The 20,793-nt window shown below is 48.4% G+C and overlaps 1 protein-coding gene across 5 annotated transcripts in view; it reads right to left on the reverse strand.

The window, feature by feature from the left end:
- HDAC4 (histone deacetylase 4) overlaps window positions 1-20,793 on the reverse strand; it is a 296,704-nt gene that overhangs the window by 240,460 nt on the left and 35,451 nt on the right. For 4 of the 5 annotated variants that reach the window (XM_081243357.1, XM_081243355.1, XM_081243358.1 and 1 more), the window contains exon 2: window positions 12,207-12,448. In XM_081243357.1, the coding sequence (XP_081099483.1) occupies window positions 12,207-12,228 (22 nt within the window). In that variant the 5' untranslated portion in view covers window positions 12,229-12,448. The remainder of the gene's footprint in view (window positions 1-12,206; window positions 12,449-20,793) is intronic. The other variant, XM_081243356.1, reaches the window with a different exon arrangement.

Genomic DNA, 20,793 nt, shown 5'->3' on the forward strand with positions numbered 1-20,793 from the left:
GTTTACAGGGCAGGAAGATCACAGGGGTACACAAATTTATTTGAAATTCACAGCCTAGAACGAACACACCCTCATTCCACTGCACCAGTTGTACTGAACAGCGAGCTGTCACACAAAGAGCCCCAAGGGAGTGGGGCAAACAGCAATTCTCCAAAGACACTGCCATCAGGTGCACTTGGGCCTCCACTGGCCTCTGCGGCACGATACACACTCCAGGTCTGGAAAGGCTGACAGTGCCCGCCGTGCCTGCACCGACACCAGCACAGCTCAGCGTTCCCCACCCCCCACCTCCCCGCCTCCCTGGGCTGTGTCACCCACAGGAGCCCCATCAACGGAAAACTCCACTGGAAGCTGCTTACCTCTCTTCTAAAGGGAAGAAATCAGGACTCATCAGAGTAAACAAAGTGAGGCCTAAGTTTGGCAGACAAGGAAAAAGCCAATGCTTCCATCTTAACTACACACTTGGTGATTAGCAACCAGGTCAGAGGGCCTGTGCCGGGTCTGCCGTCTCCTGGCTCGTCCTTTCCTGGGACTCCCCACCTGCTTCCCAGAACGAGGATGAATGAGCAGCACATCCGCCGTCCACCCGGAGCCAACTTCTGCTCCCAAACAGATGGCGACAGAGGAGACAGGACGCACCCCAGGGCCCCGGCTTTCCAGGAACAGCACGAGCCCGGCCGGACGAGCGCTTCAGCTCAGGGCTGCAGACCCGGCCCCAGAGGAATACAAGAGCAGCTTGGACCCAGCCCAGGCTCAGGATAAGTGACAAATCACAAGAACGAGGAGTGCTGGCTTGTTTTCGTGCACTGCTATCTCTGCAGGGGGAAAGGAAAACAACAAAGGGGAGGGAACCGCTCAGACGTCTCATCCCAGGGGCCAGGCTTGGAGAGGAACCAGAGATGGCTCTGCATGACTCTGGCCCGAAGTCCAAGGAGGGCTGCAGAAGGGCACACCTCCACAACACCCATGGCCTTGAGGAAGCTGCGTCTCCATCCCACCCACGACCAGGTGCCCAGGCTGCTCACAAAGAACAGCCAGGTGCTGAGGAGCAGGGTGACGTCTCAGCTCTCCGCTGGGTGGGCCACGCCCCCGGCCACACACGTCTTACCTTGTTCCCCAAGCACACTGCTCTGGGACCTCCCAGGGCGCCTCCCTTGCAACCCAGAGCTGGTGTGTCCCAGAGGCCTGGGGGCTTCCTCCCCCTCACCTCCCTCTGCCTGGCCCATCGCCCCTCCTCTCCCCAGAGCGGGCCCCAGCTCCCACTCCCCTTCATTCGCACCCCAGCAGAGCACCTGGAATCCTGAGATTCTCCAGGCTGACCCTCAGCTGCCCACCCCGCCCCCCAGGACTGGTGTAGACATCAAACAGCGTGAACTTTCTAACCCAGGTGCTGCTAAATAACAAGGTCGCATTCGAAGTTCAAAGTCTGTTTGACTTTTGAATGCTTAAATGCAAAGCCAGAAGAGATATTTTAAAATGAAATATCACTCTATAAAATATGAGAAAAATTCAAATGTTTTGCCGGCAGTTTCCTAAATCTGTTGCAGCTGTCATGGGATTTCCCTGGATTTTGACAACTATAGTTTAGAAGTGACAGAGACCACTGCATTAATGAGATTCTGAGGCCAGTCCATCCAGAAGATTCCAGAAGCATCCAAAGCAAAAGGGAGACTCACCATGAAGAGCATTCAAAGCCCCTGATGGAAAATTCTGGAGCAGGATTCTCAGGTCATGTGGGGCAAGCCAGGCAGCTCTTGCCCCCGCCCAGGGTCTATCAGGAGCTGAGTTTCACCTCCCTGGTGGTAGAGTTTTGTTTCCAGCCAGAACGTACTGTGGACACACAGCTGCCTCTGCCCAGTGGCTAAGCCAGCCTCCCCCTGCTCACCCCCGGTGCAGCCCAACCATTTCAGAACTGGAAACTGTTGAGAAACGCTAGTATAATGTTCTCTCGGACAACTTAAGCAACTTGAGAAAGACCCAAATTGCTTTTTTTCTCACAGATGATATTGATGTTGGAAACCATATGCCTCAGCCAGAGCAGACTCATCCCATAGGATCACACACACGGCCCAGAATCTCCTGGGAAAGTCATTAAAAACAGCATCTCCTTTGGAACTACAATTGTTGAGGCCGAATCCACGCCAATCGGTCACCACAGCCACCCATAACAGGAGCCACGTAACGTCAAAAGAAATCAGAGCACCTACAAACATGAAGAAACACCCCACCCCATGGTTCTCGGGCACCAAGTCCTCTGGCCCCACAGGGAGCTCAAAGAAAGCCCAGCTGAGAACCCAACAAGTCAGGTCTACGTTCAGGCCAGGGCCACCTGGCCACGTGAGCTTCACCCTGGACAGAAGTGCTGGCCAGTCGAGCATGAGGTATTGAGATGGGACAGGAAGGGGCTGGAAGCCTGAACACGGAACAGACAAGAGTGGGAACCACGCCCCGGGTCCCCCTCTGCAGCACCTCCAGGACCTGGGGTCTCCCAGCCCCACACAGCAGCTCGTCACCTGCCAGGCACTTCTGCTCCCCGACCTCCAGGACCCCTTCCGGCCCTCCCGTGAAAGCCAGCTGTGCCCGGTGAGGCCCCGAGAGGCCGACCTATGCCACTCACCTGCTAGCGTGGCCAGCCCTGCCTTTCCACGCCACCAGGAGAAAGAACGTTTTACAAAATTCTATGGATGATGGGGGAATAACAAAAGGGAACCAAATCCCAGAAGAGCAGACAGACAGCTGGACTGTTCTCAGAGGCCCAAGGCCCCCCTGGGGACGGCCGAACGGAACCCCTAGCCGGCCGCTCAGTTCCCAGCTGGTGTGTTTCCTAAAGGCTGGGCTCCTTGGGACAGAAAACCCACAGTGGGGTCTCAGCACTTCCAGGCCAGTTCCCCTGTGCACACAGAGTTCAGGTTTGCCCTGTGTCCCTCCAGCCAGCAATGGCCTTGGCTCCATGCCTTCCCATTGGAGCTGATGAACTGGAGACAAACACCTCCTCCCAAAAAGTCTTCAAGGACACTGACACCCAAACCCGTATTTAGAAAAGAACCACCTTCCTATGTTGAAGCATCTCCTGCGAAGATGCAGGCTTCCGCACAACAAGGACCCCACTGATGACGACACCCACGTGCAAATCCGCCAGGCTGCAGCCACTCCGCACCCACCGCCTCCACTCCAGAGCGTTAGACCCACAGCAAGGAGCCTACCAGAGAGGAAGGCCGCTGCCGACCTGGTCCCCTCTTCAGCAGCCATGACTTCGTCCCTGTCACTCGAAAAACGGGGCTCATCGACAGCTGACGGGTGTCCATGGTCACCCATCATCAATACCTCCGATGCGATGCTGACCTCCCCTTCCCCACCACCTTCCTCACCACCACATCACCATCCGTAACTCGACTGCGACATGTACAGAGGCTCCGGCACCACAAAACACAGAGGTCCTCATCTCCGGCTTCTGCTAAAACTTCCCAGTGAGAACCTCTGCTCTCCATGCCTGCCCAGCACCTTCGCCTTCCTCCCGTCCCCTGATCCTTTCAGTGAGGCTGAAATAAACAAAGAGCCATGTGGAGACTGCAGGTGTTTGGGCAAAGACTGCAGCACTGGGATGGGCGGCTGTTTGGGCACAAAAGAACAGCAAGCAGGTTTCTGTTCTCTGTGTCAGACCCTGGTTGGGGGGGGGCGGCGGGCTGAGCTGTAAGAAGCAGTCAATCAGACCCTGATTTGGATTAAATCAACATGAACGTGAAAATGAGGAGCACCGGGAATTCTGAATCGCACCGTTCAATACGGAGGAACTGCCACTAAATACACTCAGTGTAACAGACGCGATCGGGTTAGAAAGGGCTCTTCGTAGGTCTAGAAAACCGGTGTTAAGAACAGATTCCATGGAATTCTCTTAGAACTCCAACAGCATCACACAAATCCTACTGAATCAACAAGTCGATGAGAGACACAGTTGTAACAAAAGTCCAATTTCTACAAAGGACTGCCTAGGAAAATTCATAGACTGCACTTAAAAAGGAATAAACTTGGCTATGAATGCAAACAAATCAAAATATTGACAGAACCTTTAGCTCTTAAAACGTGAGGCATTCTCTTGGCTTCTGCACCTTGAACAATTACATTGTAAGGAGCAATCTTCTACAAAATGTCCTAAGAGTATAAAGTTTAAAAAAAAAATTGCATGGGACTTCCCTGGTGGCACAGTGGTTGAGAATCCGCCTGCCAATGCAGGGGCCACTGGTTCAAGCCCTGGTCTGGGAAGATCCCACATGCCGTGGAGCAACTAAGCCCATGCGCCACAACTACTGAGCCTGCACTCTAGAGCCCACGCGCCACAACTACCGAGCCCGCGTGCTGCAACCCCGCGCGCCTAGAGCCCATGCTCCGCAACAAGAGAAGCCACCGCAATTAGAGACCCATGCACTGCAGCAAGAGAAGCCACCGCTCGCTGCAACTAGAGGAAGCCTGCGCACAGCAATGGAGACCCAACGCAGCCATAAATAAATAAATAAATTTAAAATAATAATAAATAAATAAATAAATTGCCATCAGTCACAAAAGCTCCCTCAGTGAAAGGCCTAAAGACAATCTCTTAACAATAACAAATCAAACAAGAATACAGAATCAGAGCACACGTGTGAGCCCTGGGAGAACACAGTTACGAGCAGACAACAAATCCCCCAGTTAGTGGCCACTCAATAATTACCATCAAGATGCTTACACCAATCTTACAGAACTTTTTACGAGTGCTATGGCAAAAGGAGTAAAAATAAGCATATGTAAGATATGCATGTATTTTATTTTTTTTTAAATATCACTTTTAAATAAGCCTCCCCACTACTTTTCAAAAGTATACAGTATTAGTAGAAGTTAGAAAAATGGTTATAACGTCGAACACTACTGTTCATCTTAAAATCCCAGAAGTTCTGAAGCTGCGCTACAGCCTGGATGGTTCCAGTTCCGAGTCAGGATCACTGCATCCAGGCAGCAGCAGTGGGAGCCCCGGGCCGAGAAGGAGGAGGAGAAGGGCTGGGGGGACACAAAGCCTGAAGTCCAACAGGACGAGGCCACTATTGGCCATCCCAGCTCATGACCCGAACAGATGGTCAGAAAACCCAGAACCCGACGCAGCCTCCAGGGAGTGGCCACCTCCCTACCCACCTGGGCCAAGTGCGCCCGGAGACCAGGCTCTGGCCGAGTTCATCCCTCCTATTTCCGCTTGTTTTGTGGGGGGGGGGGGGCCAAACATGAAAATCCCACAATCAGGTCTCTTTCCATCATACGCTGCTTAGCACTCCCTCTCACAGACCAATATTCCCAGCACCTTACTAAGTGCAGAAAAGCAAACCCATGTAAAAACACAAGGCCAGAGATGATTCTAAAAAGTTTACAGTCATTTGCCTCATTTGACTTTTTTCTTGATCATTATAATTTTCCCAAAAGTGTCCATTTTTTTATCATGGTCTCACGAAATAAGCAAATGAAAGGCTCTTATGTGGAAGTAACATGAGACGTTTCAACCAAAATCTCCCAAATTAACCTGGTCGGCCAGACCCCCCAGTCAGCTCTCAGGACTGGCAAAGAGAAGCTCAAAGAAGTAAGGAAAAACATTAGTGACATGCTGTGAGCACTGCAAACGCCAAGAAGTTCAGTCACGGCCAAGCCATGCACGTTTAAACCACGGGAACACAAAGCACATGTCCCAGGAGGGCACAGAGCGCACGTCCAGATGCGAGGCCCATACCCCTTCTCCACGCCAACAGGGTCTCGGAACCGAGAGGGGATGGGCCCGCGTGGACCTGGGTACAGCTGCCCCTCCTGGTCAGGACCCCGTCCCCGACGCACACCTCTCCACTCCCATCTCCCAGCTCTCGCCTCCAGGTCCCTCTGGGGCATCTCAGCCTCTGTGCTCCACGGGGCAGGCGAGCTCCTGCCCTGCTCCCCACTCAGCTCACACGTCCTGACCTCACACACCCCTTCTGAGGGACCCCTGCCCCCCAGCCGATCCCCTCTCCACATGAACCACACCGTACCAAGGGGGCCGGCGCCTCCGTCTGGCCTGGCCCAGGGACCCCACTCAGGTCAGCAGGATGGATTCCTAACTGGTCCGGCACGGCCAGCGTCTGCCCAGCAGAGGGGTACACATCCCTCAAGGGAAGATGACTGATTCCAGTTCCAGGATGGCCTCTGAGTAGATACCTGGCCTTAGGCGGGGCACTGGATGGCAGTCAAGACTGGTTTCCTCATGGACAGAACAGGAATAACAGTGTTCTAGCTCACTTCCCAGGACCGTCATGCAAAACGAATGAAATAACCCGTAAAGCACAATTCAGAACCAAGTCGCTATTCATTCTGGGCCCCTAAAAGCACAGCAGAGTTTGACTTGCAGTTAGAGAGTAACCAGTGTTGATTCGTTACTATTATAAGCTTTAAACATCTCCGGTTTTGTAAACAGCAGCCCCGGCCCTTCACAGCCCAGCGTCTGGGGGTGGCCGCCCAGCACCCACCTGTCCACCTTCCACCTGTCCCCACCGCTGGGCGCCTCAATCACGGCCTTTCTGTTCCACCGACAAGCTGCTCTCGGTGGTTTCTAATGATCCTGGTACAGGGCTTTCTATGTCAAATACATACCGGGAGTTCATTCTTAAATTTCAATATCGTTAATCATCTAACATTCAGCATCTCAGAATTCAGAAATTTGCATTTCTACAATGGTGGCTTTGAAAAAAAGGACATAAATGCAAATGTTCCACAAACCGTATAAGAATTTTCAGAGAATTGCCAAAACAAACCATCAATGCTCCATTGACAGTGAATTTTCTGAGCTCTTCATAACGACTGAGTATTCGTGATTTTTAAAAGACAAAACACAATTTGAGGATTTTTTTTTAAAAAGGAGGTTGAAAAAGAAGTCGTTATGTCTCCATGATTTCCAGAACAAACCTTGACTGATTAAGATCCAGATAATGATGGCGTGGAGGATCCGGGGCCAAGACAACTCAAGGGCTGCAACTGCAGCGCGGGTGCCCGGAGGAGCCTGGGGGACGCTCGCAGACAGGAAACGCACGGGGTGTTTCTGAATCTGCCCCTGAGAAAGCAGAAGCGGGCGATACCAGGGGCCTGCGAGTACCTCCCACGCCAGGGTCCATCTGAACAATGAGGCTCCCCGCCGTCCCCCCAAGACACCTGCATTCGGCACGACTTCGGGAACCCGGCTCCTCTCCCTGTGTCCCCGGGGCTCAGCCTTGCTCTCCCCGCGCAGAACCCCGGGCCCGCCAGCCGCTGGGGACTCTCCATGCCTCCCAGAAATGTCATGAACAAGCTCTTCTCCAGCTGCTCCCCGTCTTCCGATGGGCGTGATCACAGCCTCCATCTCCTGGCCTAAGCTCCCAGGACTCTGCCGGCCGCACCTGCTGGCTCCACACCCCGCCTCCCAAAAGCCCAGGCTTGGGCCTCCCCGGGCCTTGTCCAAGGCCACTCCCGGCTCCCCAGCTCTCCTCCTGTGTCCCGGGGCCTCGCACAGGGTCCACGACCCACCCCCAGCAGCTCAGAATCAATGTCTTCTTCGTGTTAATTGCAAGTCCTTAAAATTCACTTCTCCCCTTAAAACTTCGCAGTATTCCTGAAACACTGAATCCTTGCAAAGCACAATTTAAATGATATAAAAATGTGTCTTTCTGAGATCATTTCTATATTAAAATATAACACCCTTGGTGGCCAAACTGGTTGAAATAAACAGACTCAAGATCCAACAAAGCAATACCAGGGCTCCGGCTCAGACCAGCGGAGGCCAAGAGCCGCCTCCTGGGAGACTTACAGGATTAGAACTTTATGAGGGCCTGAAGAAATCAAACTATGTTGAAACTCATTAATCACCAAGTTATTGTTGACACAGACTTTTTAGCTGCTTTTATGTGGACCAGGGCATTTCAGATTGAAGAGGATACTAAGAAATCAGAGTATGGTCCAAATTAAAATATGAATCTGAAATATACAAGTTTCCCTCAAAATAGTTCTCCTGTTTTTAACACGATATGTGCCTCTTACCAAGATACAGGGAGGTACGGGGCACCTGAATGACAGACAGTCAGCCAGCTCTCCGTCAAGGGCGTGGTTTGGACGCCCACACACAGGTCCAGGAGGCTCTGTACGGGGCTCCCTAAGGCTTACAGTCCCTCCTCCAGACTTGCTCTAGGCAGAAACGTTACTGCAAAGAAGGTGAGTTGCACTGGGTGGGGTGGGAATGGCAGAACGGTGGCCGAGCGACAGCATCTGGCTCTCCTGTAAGCCAGCCGAGGCCTCCACATCCTAGCACAATCCAGCCACAAGGAACTCCACAGTGTTCATCTGAGGAAAACAAAGGAAGAGGCAAGGAACGAAGGAGCCCGTGCCTGTCCTGCCAGCAGACCCACGGACTGTCTACAGTCGCTCAGTCCGGCCGGGGACTCGGCTTCGAAGCCGAGGCCCTGCGTCCTAATAGCCCCCGACCGCTGGGGCACATCCCAGCAGGGAAAGGCTTGGAGTGCTGGGGTAGACAGGAAGCACAACACCTCAGAGGCTCTTTTTATTCTTCCTGCTCTCAAAGAAGAGTTCTCTTAGACTAAATCAAGCCAGGCCCTTTCCTCAGGCTGCTCGCATCATTAGAAATAGTTATATCCAGAGCAATAAAACCCAACAGTTAACAGTTTTACGTCAGAGAACCAGGGCCTGGCTCTGGCAAAGTTCAGAAAGAACGGCAATAAAATCATAATGCATACCTCACCCAACACCAGAGGGAGTGTTCAAGGCAAACAGGGGAGAGAAAAATTCTACACATCAAATGAAAAGGTCGTTTTATCATCGGACCGAAGCCAGCCGGCACTGCAAGCGTGAGAGGAGGGGCCCACAGCGGCTGGCCTCCCCCGGCCCAGCGCCGAGGGCCACACAGGAGCTGGCAGAGCAGCGGTTGGGACAAGGAGGCACCCAGGTGCCGCAGGGGGAGGGAGGGTGCGCGGCCAGGAGAGACTGGCACCGCACGTCCCAGGGATGCAGAGACTGAAACAGGACTTGTCTGCTCGGGCTGAAGACAAGACAGAGAACGGTGAGAAATGCCTGTTCAGAAGAGCGAATTGAACAAGTCAGTATTAATTAGTTCTCTTCCTCCCTCAAATCCACTAAAATGACAAAGGATAAATATAAACATGAAGGGATTTGCAGCGAGGCTAGACAGTGGGAAAGCAGTAGCATCAACTGACAAGAAACCTGGAGGAATTTCCTAGAGAATGTACATCCCAGGGGATCCAAGTGATGGGAAAACCATCACTGGTGAGCAGACCGTAGGCCCAGGCTGGCAACGGCCTTGTGGAGGAGGGGGTGTGCAGGCCCGCAGCTCAGCCCAACTGCCAGCCCAAAACGGCCCGGGGGAAACAGCAGGGCAGCCAGGGGCGGGGGGCGGCCAACCGGCCAGCGTGCCGACCCTCGTGGTGCCAGGCACTGTTTGCGGTCCCTTGCTGCAGCTCCAAGGGCTGCTCGGGGAAGGACGGAGGGCGGGCCCCTGAAGGAGAGCCTCAGGCCCCAAGTGCACCACTCCCTACAACAGAGGGAAGAGGAGGGAAGAGGCTCAGGCCACAAGGCAGGGTTGCCTCGCCAGCTCCACCCACGGAGAGACACAGCGTCCAGCGTCAAGAACGACACACACACACCAGGCGGGACACGACGGCAGTCAACAGCCCCGGGTGAGCTCCCCACGTGAGGCACAAGACTCTGGGAAGGAGAAAAAAGTAAAACCCAACTAGATCGCTGCTGTTCACGGGGACCAGGCTTGTGAGGGTAAGAAAAGAAAAGAAACCAAGGGCAGAAATACTTTTAGGAGACTGATTAACTTTGGGGCAAAGAAACATGAAGCAAAGAGAAATACGTTGTATTTTGTTAAGAGAACAGAGAAATACGTTGTATTTTGTTAAGAGACCAGGGCCACCAAGAGATAACAGTCATTAGTTTTTTAGCGCTGAAAAACACACTGGAATACATAAAGCCAAAAACGGTCCATAAAATGGTCTTTTTGTAAAAAGAATATTACAAACTAGAATCATAATGGAAAGCACACATTTCTCTAGAAATCGAGGAGACAAAAAAGATAAAGCCATACTGATTTAAATAACTCAATTAACTTAATATGTATAGACAAATAACACATAGAGAAAAAAATACATATATATACTCCTATGTATAAATATATTTGACACTTGAACAACACAGGATTGAACTGCGCGAACCACTTACGTTGGATTCTTTTCATAGTAAGTACCACGGTACCACGCCATCCGTGATGGGTTGAATTCCCGGAGAGGGAATTGCAGACACAGAGGAGCCAGCTGTGGATGCGGGGAGCCAACTATAAATTACACGTGGATTTTCGACTGCGGACAGGCTCGGCACCCCTGACCCCCGTGCTGTTCGAGGGTCAACTGTATGTAATACTTATGAATGAGAAAACTTCACATACAGTATTGATGTATACATAGAGACTTCTTTAGACCAAAAAAAAAAAAAAAACCCAACAACAAGAAGAAAGAAAAAAATAAGGGAAAAAAGAGCACTCTTCTTTCTCTTCAAATGCCTGGTGGCATGTACGAGATTTGATTACATCTATAGCAGCTCGTGCAAAAAAAAGTGCACGCCCATTTATACAGGAATGTAAATTCAAACAATAATTTCTCCTGAGAATGCTGACAAGAATGAAATAGACTGAATTCACCTAGTGCAGGTGCCAATGAGGCAAAGTATCTATGCTCATAAACTACGATTGAGAAAAGTTGGGGCAGAGTTTCTGGAGCAATTTGAGAGTAACTGTAGAAGTTTTAAATGCACGTGCCCACCAACCCAGCAATTCTACCTCTTGGAAGTGATCCAGTGGAGATACTTATAGAAGCGTGTGTTCAAAATATATGTATAATAATTGTCTGATGCCAGTTTGGGGCTGTTATAAATACCACTGCAACCACATAAATATCCATCTTCGAGCTACCAAAAATAAGTCAGTTTGATATACATACTGACATCAAAAGATGCTCATAATGCACTAAAATGGAAAAAATACAACTCAGAACCCCAGAGATAGAACGATTACACTCTATTAAAACATTTACACACACACCCTACCTGTTCAGACACAGGAGAAAGGCATGTCCCCAACTCTGAGTGGGTGGGAGAGTCCACGGTCTACCTCACCCACTTCGATCCAGACTGCAGAATTTTGTTTGACACTTTGTATCAAGCAATACATGAACGATTTAAATCAATAAAGCCTTCAGATCTAAATATAACTGGGAATCCTGCTCTCAGGAGCTTCAGACAACTCTGATCGGGCCAAGGAGAGGGGTGTGAACGTGCGGGGGGCGGGGGGGGCAATCCCCAACGGAGAGACCACACCAAGCCCCGCCCCTCTCTGCTGAGCCGGACCCCCAGCCACACTGACGGATGCGGTGCCTCAAGGTTGCCCTGCACCTACCTGCCCAGGCAGACTCAGGACAATTGGCAGCTAAGTGGCCCAAGGCCACACTGCGCTGGGCGGTGAGGCGGGACAAGGCAGGGCTCCCAGCTTGGTCGGAGCGAGCACGGTGGCTCTGCGACGGGGGAGGAGGAGCCCCGAAAGCGTGTGTCCGCAACACGCTTCTGAAGCTAAGAGCCACGCAAACGTGGCTCCCGGCCCTATCTGGCCACATACTAGCTCTGTGACCTGGAACAAGTCACTTCTTCCCGCCAGGTGGGAGACGTATAGGGCCTAGTGAGGAGTCAATGCGCATAAGATGCTTAGTGCAGCGCCTAATAAAAAGCCTCGGGCACCAGAAGCGATGCCCCTTGGCCACCACTGACGGGCACCAATCGCGCTTCTTCTCAGACTCGACCCAGAGGCCCTCCCACCCCCACAGCCCCCAGAAACAGAGCAGCTGGAGACGAAGACCACAAATGGACGCGTACCCGTCACCTCCCTGAAGCACCAGAGAAACGGGTGCCGCGCAAGTCGGCACATGCAGGTCCCGGCCGAGGCTGGACCCCACGTCTCCGTGAGGCCCCCCTCAGCCTTCCGCCACTGAGATGAAGAGCATCCTACTGTGCCCTCGGGGCCGTCGTAAACCGACGGCGGTCATGATGGAGGACCCAGTGGGAGACCCAGGACCAGCTGTGAGGGCAGCGCATCCACCGACAGGACCCGGGGCCCCGCTTACCTGGATGGCTTTGGGAGCTCATTGCGAGCAGCGGCTTCTCCTTTAAGGGATTCAAAAGGGCTCAAAACTTCCACGTGAACGGGAGCTCCAAAGAGCCCCAGGGTCCCACCGGCACATACAAATCCAGCGACGCGCACAGCTGGTCCACGGCCACGGAAACTCCCCGTCTCGCCGACCACGTAGTGGGCCCAGTAATCCAAAGGAGGGCAGGGGTCTCCCCGGGCTCTCAGGAGACGACCTGTCTGGGGAGAGAAAGGGGAGGCTTCGATTAGGAGGTGAAGGCCCCCCGGACACCACGTGGAGCACGGAATCGATCATTCACGCTCCACCCCCGTCTCTACCATGGATTGCTACAATACTCACATGGAACCATCGTTTCAAACTTGTACAAACTACTTGGACGCTTTGTTAGTAAATGTAAATACGTGTAACAGCGTATCTGTGGTACAACCTCGACACTGAGGACGGAAAACACTTTAAACAAGAAATCACTTTAAGCCCACTCCCCACACACGTTTTTTTTCATTTTCGCTATATCCCCGACTATTCCTATTTTACGTAGCGGCAATCTCAGAGTTTAAGTTTAAATTCAGCTTCCCCCACTCATACCCTAAACGGTTTCCCAGGCTTCCATCTTCCTAATAACCATTTCCTCAGTTTATTTCCATTTTCCGATCGTAAAAGTAAAACATGCTCATACAGGAAGTATTTTAAAAGTGATCCGTGAAGCCATGACACAGAGGCAAACACTTGCTAATACTGTGATGCATTTCCTTGCGGTTGTTCTTCTTCGCCTTTCGCCCACACTGGCTACGAGCTCTACAGCCGGACACCCTATTCCCTTTGCTGACATGACAGTCAGGCATTTTCCAATGTCATGATCAACTCCTGGTAACAGCGCTTTGAAGGCCGCTTCCCTCTGCGTCTGTGACGGGAGCTGCCCGCCGCCTCCCCGAGAGGACCTGCTCCTCCCCCACTCCAGGTGGCTCTGATGAGCCCTGCCGATCACAGGTCCACCCCCAGATGGGAGGGTGGCACGTAACGTGAGCCGAGCTCATCAAATCCTCTTCCCAAGACCACCCTCTTCCCCAGATCACAGACACCTAACAGAGGAGGAGCCCAGAGAAACCAGGGCGCGAATTCCCGCCACCAAGCGTCTGCCTCTGTGGGACGGCGTCCCCAGTGACTTTTTAAATACTTTGCTGTGATGAGCATGATTTGCTTTACAATCGGAACACAGAGATAAACTGAGGAAATGGTAATTATGAACATGCTCCTACTGACCTTGGCTCAGGGGTCCTCTGAGGCCTATCATCCGCTCCTTTAGTAGTGTGACAAATTCCTGTTCTTGATTAAATTATTCAAGGATTTTTCCCCCCTATTGCTTATAACCAAAGAACCCTAACCCATTCATCATGTAAAGGATTAAACCCCAATTATACGTTATCTATAACTCTGTGATTAATATCTTTCTGATTACTGTTCTATATCTGTTTATTTCCTTAGGAAACACAGTAACTTATTTATTCATCTCTTAAATGGATAAAGAAGATGTGGCATATATACATATATATATATATATATATATATATATATAGATAGAATAGTAGCCATAAAAGGTGAATGAAATAATGCCATTTGCAGCAACATGGATGGACCTAGAGATGATCCTACTAAGTGAAGTAAGTCAGAAAGACAAACATCATATGATATCATTTACATGTGGAATCTAAACTATGACACGAATGAACTTATCTACAAAACAGAAACAGACGCACAAACATAGAGAATAAGTCATTGCCAAGCAGGGGAGAGTGGAGGGATGGAGTGGGAGGCTGGGATTAGCAGATGAAAACTATTATATACAGAATGGATAAACAACAAGGTCCTATTGTATAGCACAGGGAACTATATTCAATATTCTGCGATAAACCAGAATGGAAAAGAATATGAAAAAGAATACATATATGTGTAACTGAGTCACTTTGCTGTACAGCAGAAATTCATACAACATGGTAAATCAACTATACTTCAATAAAATTTTAGAAAAAATGGAATTTTTATTCATCTCTTGACCAGAAAGAAACACCATTGTCTTGAAAGCAATGCAGATGGTATATTTTGCAAACCCCTGCAAGTCTCGGATGGCTCTGTATCCTTCACACAAAACTCACAACTTGGCTGGGTATAAAAGTCTTGGATCACAGATATTTCTTAGCCACTGCCCCACCCTCAGATACAGAAAACCCTGGCCCAGCAAAGCAGCACTTCATTTCCAGGGACCCTTAGGGGCTGAGTTCTGAGGCTTTCTTCTGTCTGGATTCTGCCAGGATTTTTTTTTTTACTTTAATCTTGAAATTCAAAAATGTTGTCAGAAGATGTATGGTCAGTCTCTTTCCCTTTATTTTGTTCCAAACATGAACCTTTCAATACACAGTCTTTTTTCTGCTCAGGAAAATGCTCTTCAATCACGTTTTGATAATTGTTTTGTTACATTTGTTTTGGCATCTCCAGAGCTTCCCACACTGTCTGGCTGAAACCTCCCCATCGTATCTGGCCTCTCTCAGCACCGGCACATCGTCGTTTACTCTGCATCCCAAGAGCCTTTGCCAGTGTGTCCTCCACAGCACTGCTCCTAGTTTCCACGATATCCGTTTTATTCCTATGGCTTTTCATACAGATTTTAACTAAACCTTAAGCTCTTTGTTTCAAACGTTTCCCTTTACAGCTCATTCCATTTTCTTTTCCTCTCGGCTGATTCCCTCCTCATGACCTTCTGTTCTGTTTGTCTTCCTAGTCAAAGTCTTTTGAAATTTCTTTTTTCTGATTCTGACTATAAATTGTTTTCAGAGGTATATCTGTCTTCTGCCTTTCAGGATAGCTCCCTTTCCCCCACATTCTGGGATACCTTTTGAGACCCCATGGTGGGAATTGTTTATTTATCCTCAAATAAGAATAGCTGTGGTCCAGGGACTTCCCGGGTGGTCCAGTGGTTAAGACTGCACTCCCAATGCAGGGGGCCAGGTTTGATCCCTGGTCAGGGGACTAGATCCCACATGCCACAACTAAAAAAAAGATTCTGCATGCCACAACTAAAGATTCCGCAGGCTGCAACTAAAAGACCTCACACACCGCAATGAAGATCCCGTGTGCCGCCAACTAAGACCCGGCACAGCCAAATAAATAAATATTTAAAAAAAAAAAAAAAAGAATCGCTGAGGTCCAGACCTGAGTTTCGCCCAAAGATTCTGTCCCCTGCTCCTACCCCTCCTCTGTCTACTGCAATAGTGGCTAAAACGCTTCTCAGAGCCATCCCCTCTGCAGCTGACATGCACAGCCCCGAACCAAACGCCTAGCGTCCAGCAGGCTCTCACCTAGTGCGAGGCTGCCAGACTGAGACGGCTCTCTTCCCAGATGCAGACTGAACAGGACACAGAAGCTTCTGCTATAATACAATATATACGCTCTGGAAGAACCTCACACTCCAAAAACCTGCATACTAAAAATACCTGGGCTTATGAAAAAAAAATAAGGTTGGAGCAGACTATTCAGAACTGCAATTTAATAACCAGGGTATTACAAAAACCAACACTAACTCTAAGGTTTAAATTACCATAGTTTAAAAAAAAGACGTGTAAAATTCCTAATACATAAAAAGTCCTTATAAAAGGTGGCAACGGTTTGATGAGAGAGGTTAAAAGGAAGAATTGAAGCTTCTGAGTTATGGAATCGGGGACAGAACATACAGAGATGGAGAAAACCGCGCAATAAACATTTTTGAGAAGGAGCACCCTGCCAAAACGAGCAAGAGGCGGAGCCGAGGTGGTGGGAGGACGGTGCACACAGACACAGGGCATCCCTCCAGGGTCACCACGTGCAGCCGGTGGGTGTCCTTAACGGTCAAACCCCGTTCCTTAATGGTACGAAGCATCAATGAAGCAGGAAATCAAGTGTGACCCAGCTCGACTTCTGCATTGCACTGACACCTCTCCCCCATGTACCAGTAGGACAGGAGCTACTTCAAGTCATAAGAACATGCCTTGGGACTTCCCTGGCAGTCCAGCAGTTAAGACTTCACCTTCCAATGCAGGGGGTGTGGGTTCGATCCTTGGTAGGGGAGCTAAGATCCCACATGCCTCACAGCCAAAAAACTAAAACATAAAACAAAAGCAACACCGTAACAAATTCAACAAAGACTTTAAAAATGGTCCATATCAAAAAAAAAATCTTTAAAAAAAAGAACATGCCTTGTTACAGGGCGGGGTGTATATGAAAGAACCTATACAACCCCAGCGGACTCATTTCCTACGGCTGCCACCGTAACAAAGGACCACAGACTGAGTGGTTTAAAAACCACAGAAATGTACTGTTCACAGTCTAGAGGCAAGAAAGTTTCAGAAGTCTGAAACCCAGGTGTCAGTGAGGCCGTCCCCGAAAGCTGTAGGGAAATCCTTCCTGGCCTCTTCCAGCCTCTGGCAGTTGTGGCATCTTTGGTGCTCTTGGGCAGGCAGCTGCAGGGCTCCAAACCCTGCCTTCTCCTGTGGGTCTGCCTCCACGCAGCCGTCTTCTTAGAAGGACACGGTCACGGCGGACTAGGGGCTCAACCAACTTCAGTGCGACTTCATCTTAACGAGTTACATCTGCAAAGACCCCATTCCCAAATAAGTTCACACTCTGAGGTACTGGGGGTCAGGATTTCAATACAACTTTTGGGTGGGAGGGGACACAACACAACCCCTAATGCCCAGCACGCACTGCGCCCAGGCCTCTTCCCTGACAGATCCCCTACCAGCCTCACCAGCGCCGTGTGAACCCGGATGGTTCCAGAGAGCAGTGTGCCTCCGTCACTTCACAATCCTCTGCATCATAACCAGACCGCATTCCACATAGGCCAGCCCCCTCAGGATGCTCTCAACACTATGGGGCAGAGAGGCACGGGGTCTGGAAAGCAGCCCCCTGCAGCATAGGGACAGACGCCCAGTGTCTGGGCTGGGTCAGAGGGTGACTCTGTAAGTTCCAGGGGAGACAGTGGGGAAGGGGATCTCCCTCTCGGCTCTCAGCTGAACCTCCAGCTGCATCATTTAGCCCAGTTCCTCCGACCTCAGCCGCACCAGGTCTATCAGGAGACTGCACCCTGGGTCTCTGAGAGGAACCATAAACTTCCGATCAGTTGTTGGTTGGCAGTCCAGCTCACAGCTGAGAGCACTGGCATGAGAGCCAAGGCCACCAGCGTCCTGGGCTCCAGGTGTGAATCTCAGGTCACATTTTAATACGAACATGACCTTGAGCAAGCAGACGGACCTCTCTCTGCCCCACTGCCTAACCTATGGGAATGGGGATGAGGATGGGAAACAACACTGTGACCATCACAGGAGTGTTGTAAGGACTAAATGCGTTAGCACAGGGGAAGCACCATGACAGGGCTGCCACACAGTTAACATCCAAATACTAGCTATCGATTCGATCATTATTTATCTTAAACCAAAAGCTTCTAATAAAGTTTTGACAATTTCCCTGGGGACAATCAGAATTCTGCTTCTAGTCAAAATAGAATAATTCAGTCCAGATTTACTCTCCTACACAAAGCAGCTCCAAGAGACAAAATACATGTAACTATGGCTTTCAGACACTGGACATCAGGCATGTGACCCTTGAGGAAGCACAAACATGATGAACTGCCCAGTCGTCCCAGCTGACTGCTCGGAGACAGTTTCCAGGTACCAGTGCAGGGAGGACACAGAAAACATTTGAAGAAATAATGGCTTAAATTTCCCAAATTTGGTGAAACTATAAACCCATAGATCCACGAAGTTCAACCTACTCCAAGCACAAACACACATAATGAAGATTACACCTGGACAGAACATAATCAAATTACTTAAAACCAGTTTTAAGATAATGTCTCAAAAGCCGTTGGGAAGGAAAAGTCACATCACAGACAGAAAAACAAAAATAAGAACAACAGCAGATTTCTCAGTGCAAAGAATGCAAGCCAGAAGACAACGGAGCAACACCTTTCAAAGGGGGACACACACACAAATGCTGCACCACGTGAAAAAAAAATCTTTCAGAAACAAAGGTGAAATAGAGATGTTTTCAGGTATTCAAAAGCTGAAAATATTCATCACCAGCAGATCTACACTAAAAGAAATCTCAAAGGCAAAAGGAAAATCGTACCAGATGGAAACACAGATCTACACAGAGGAGTGAAGAGCTTCAGAAATGGGAACCATACAGGTAAATAGAAAAGATTCTTCTCTGATGCGAAATCTCTTTTAAAGAGAACTGTTTAATGCAAAAGTAATAATGTATTACGAAGTTTATATCATATGTACTAAGAAAACATATGTCAAAAATAACACAAAGACTGGGAGGGGACGAACAGAAGTATACTGTAGTATGTTCTTAGATTAGACGTGAAGTAGTTTAACCATGAAGATAAGACTGTGATACGCTGAAGATGTAGACTATAAATCCTAAAGTCCCCACTTAAAAGAGAAATGATTATAATGAACAAGTCAATAAGGAAAATATAACACAATCATAAAAATATTCAATCCAAATGAAGGCAGAAGAAGAGAAAAAAAGAACACAGAAGTGACAAATAGAAAACAAAAGCAAGATGGTAGCTTTAAACCAAACAATATCAATGACCAGATCAAAAGGTCTAAACGCCCCAATTAAAGGGGTTGTCAGGTTGGATGGAAAAGCAAGACCCTGCTTCCAGAGTATAAAGAGGATTTATGTGAGGTAGGACTAAAAATGGTTTAGAGAGAAGAGGTCATGCATTTTATTGTAAAATAAATCTTCCCCAAGCATCACAGACCCAACCATATGCTGCCTACAAGGAACGTGTTTTAAGTAGTGAAAGATGGAAAAAGATATACCATGCAAATACTAATCAAAAGAAAGGTATAACGTTCACATTAATATCAGACAAAGTAAATGTTAACGAAAGAATATCACCAGGGATAAAGAAGGTCATTTCATAACGATCAAGGGGTCAATTCATTAAAAGGACATAACATTCCTAAACATGTATGCACCTGATAACAGAGCTTCATACGTGAAGCAGAAACTAGTAAAAGTGTAAGGAGAAATGGACAAATCTGTAGTTGGAAATTTCAACACCCTGCTCTTAATAGTGGTTAGAACAGGTAGACAGAAAATTAGCAAGAGCAGAGAAGACACGAACACCACCATCACCCAACCTGACCAAGATGACGTTTCTAGAACACTTTATGAACAACAGCAGAATACATATTCTTCACATTCTTTTTAAATGCACACAGAATATTTACCAAGACAGACCATCTTTTGGTCTCAATAAATTTTAGAAGACTCAAGTCAAGATATACAAAGTATGTTTTCTGACTTGAAATTAGAAATCAGTAACAGAAAGATGTCTGGAAAACCAAATATTTGGAAACTAAATAATGTATTTCATGGGTCAAAGAAGAAATTAAAACAGAAATTATGAAGTATTTTGAAATGAATGAAAATGAAGCACAACATATTTGTAGTGCTGAGAGGGAAGTTTATAGCACTGAATGCCTGTATGAGAGAAGGTCCTAAGTCAATGACCTCAGGTTTTACTGTTAGAAACTAGAAAAAGGATAAACCAGACCCAAAATAGCAGAAAAAAGACAATAACAAAGAGCAGAAATCAATGAAATAGAAAAATCAATGAAACTAAACGCTGATTCTTTGAGATAGTAAAATTGATAAACCTCTAGCTAAACTGATCAGGAAAAATAGAGAAAGAAGACACAAATTAACAACACCCAGAATGAGAGGGGATTAACTGTAGACCATACAGATATGAAATGAATGATAAGGAAGTATGATGAACAACTTTATGCCAATAAATCTGACAATTTAGATGAAATAAACAAATGTCCTAAAAGACCCAAACTATCAAAGTTGACTCAAGAAGAGAGAGACCAGGATCCCTGCACTGGGCTTCTTCGCAGCTATGGGACCCACCGGGGGAATCCGGTCTACAACTCTCACTGTCTTGGTTATTTGCCTAATGGTGATGTCTAACTTCCCTCCTTTCTTCTGCAAGTATTAATTAGAATTCCACTGCAAGGATGAGCTATCACTTGTCCATCTCGCTGTTTAATCATTTATTTATATCAGTATTAATTTACGGATTTTTATTTTATTCTGTGCATGACAATCCAACACCACCATTATTTATTTTGTCATTCAAGCTTCGGCCACTGGAAGCAACTATGTTTTTCTGACAAGCCCCCAACCCCATATTTTATTTTTTTTAGCACTTCCTTACTTTCTACTTCCACAAGGTGTCCCTGTCACAAGCTTGGAATCAACCACTTCTCCTGGGAGCCCTGGTCCCTTTTTTGAAGAACTGTGTGTAGACACTAAGATCTGGGTGCCGGAGGTGCTCGTTACTGGTGGTGTCACTGCTATAGGACCCTCCCCTGCACACAGTACAGTTGACACTAACACACACATTTATATTTTAGTGCCTATCTATTGGGATATATATATAGATAGATAGATAGATAGATAGATAGATAGATTTTTTTTTTTTTTTTTTTGCAGTGTGCGGGCCTCTCAC

This window comes from Mesoplodon bidens, assembly GCF_964165515.1.
Source record: "Mesoplodon bidens genome assembly, chromosome: 8".
NCBI lineage: Eukaryota > Metazoa > Chordata > Mammalia > Artiodactyla > Ziphiidae > Mesoplodon > Mesoplodon bidens.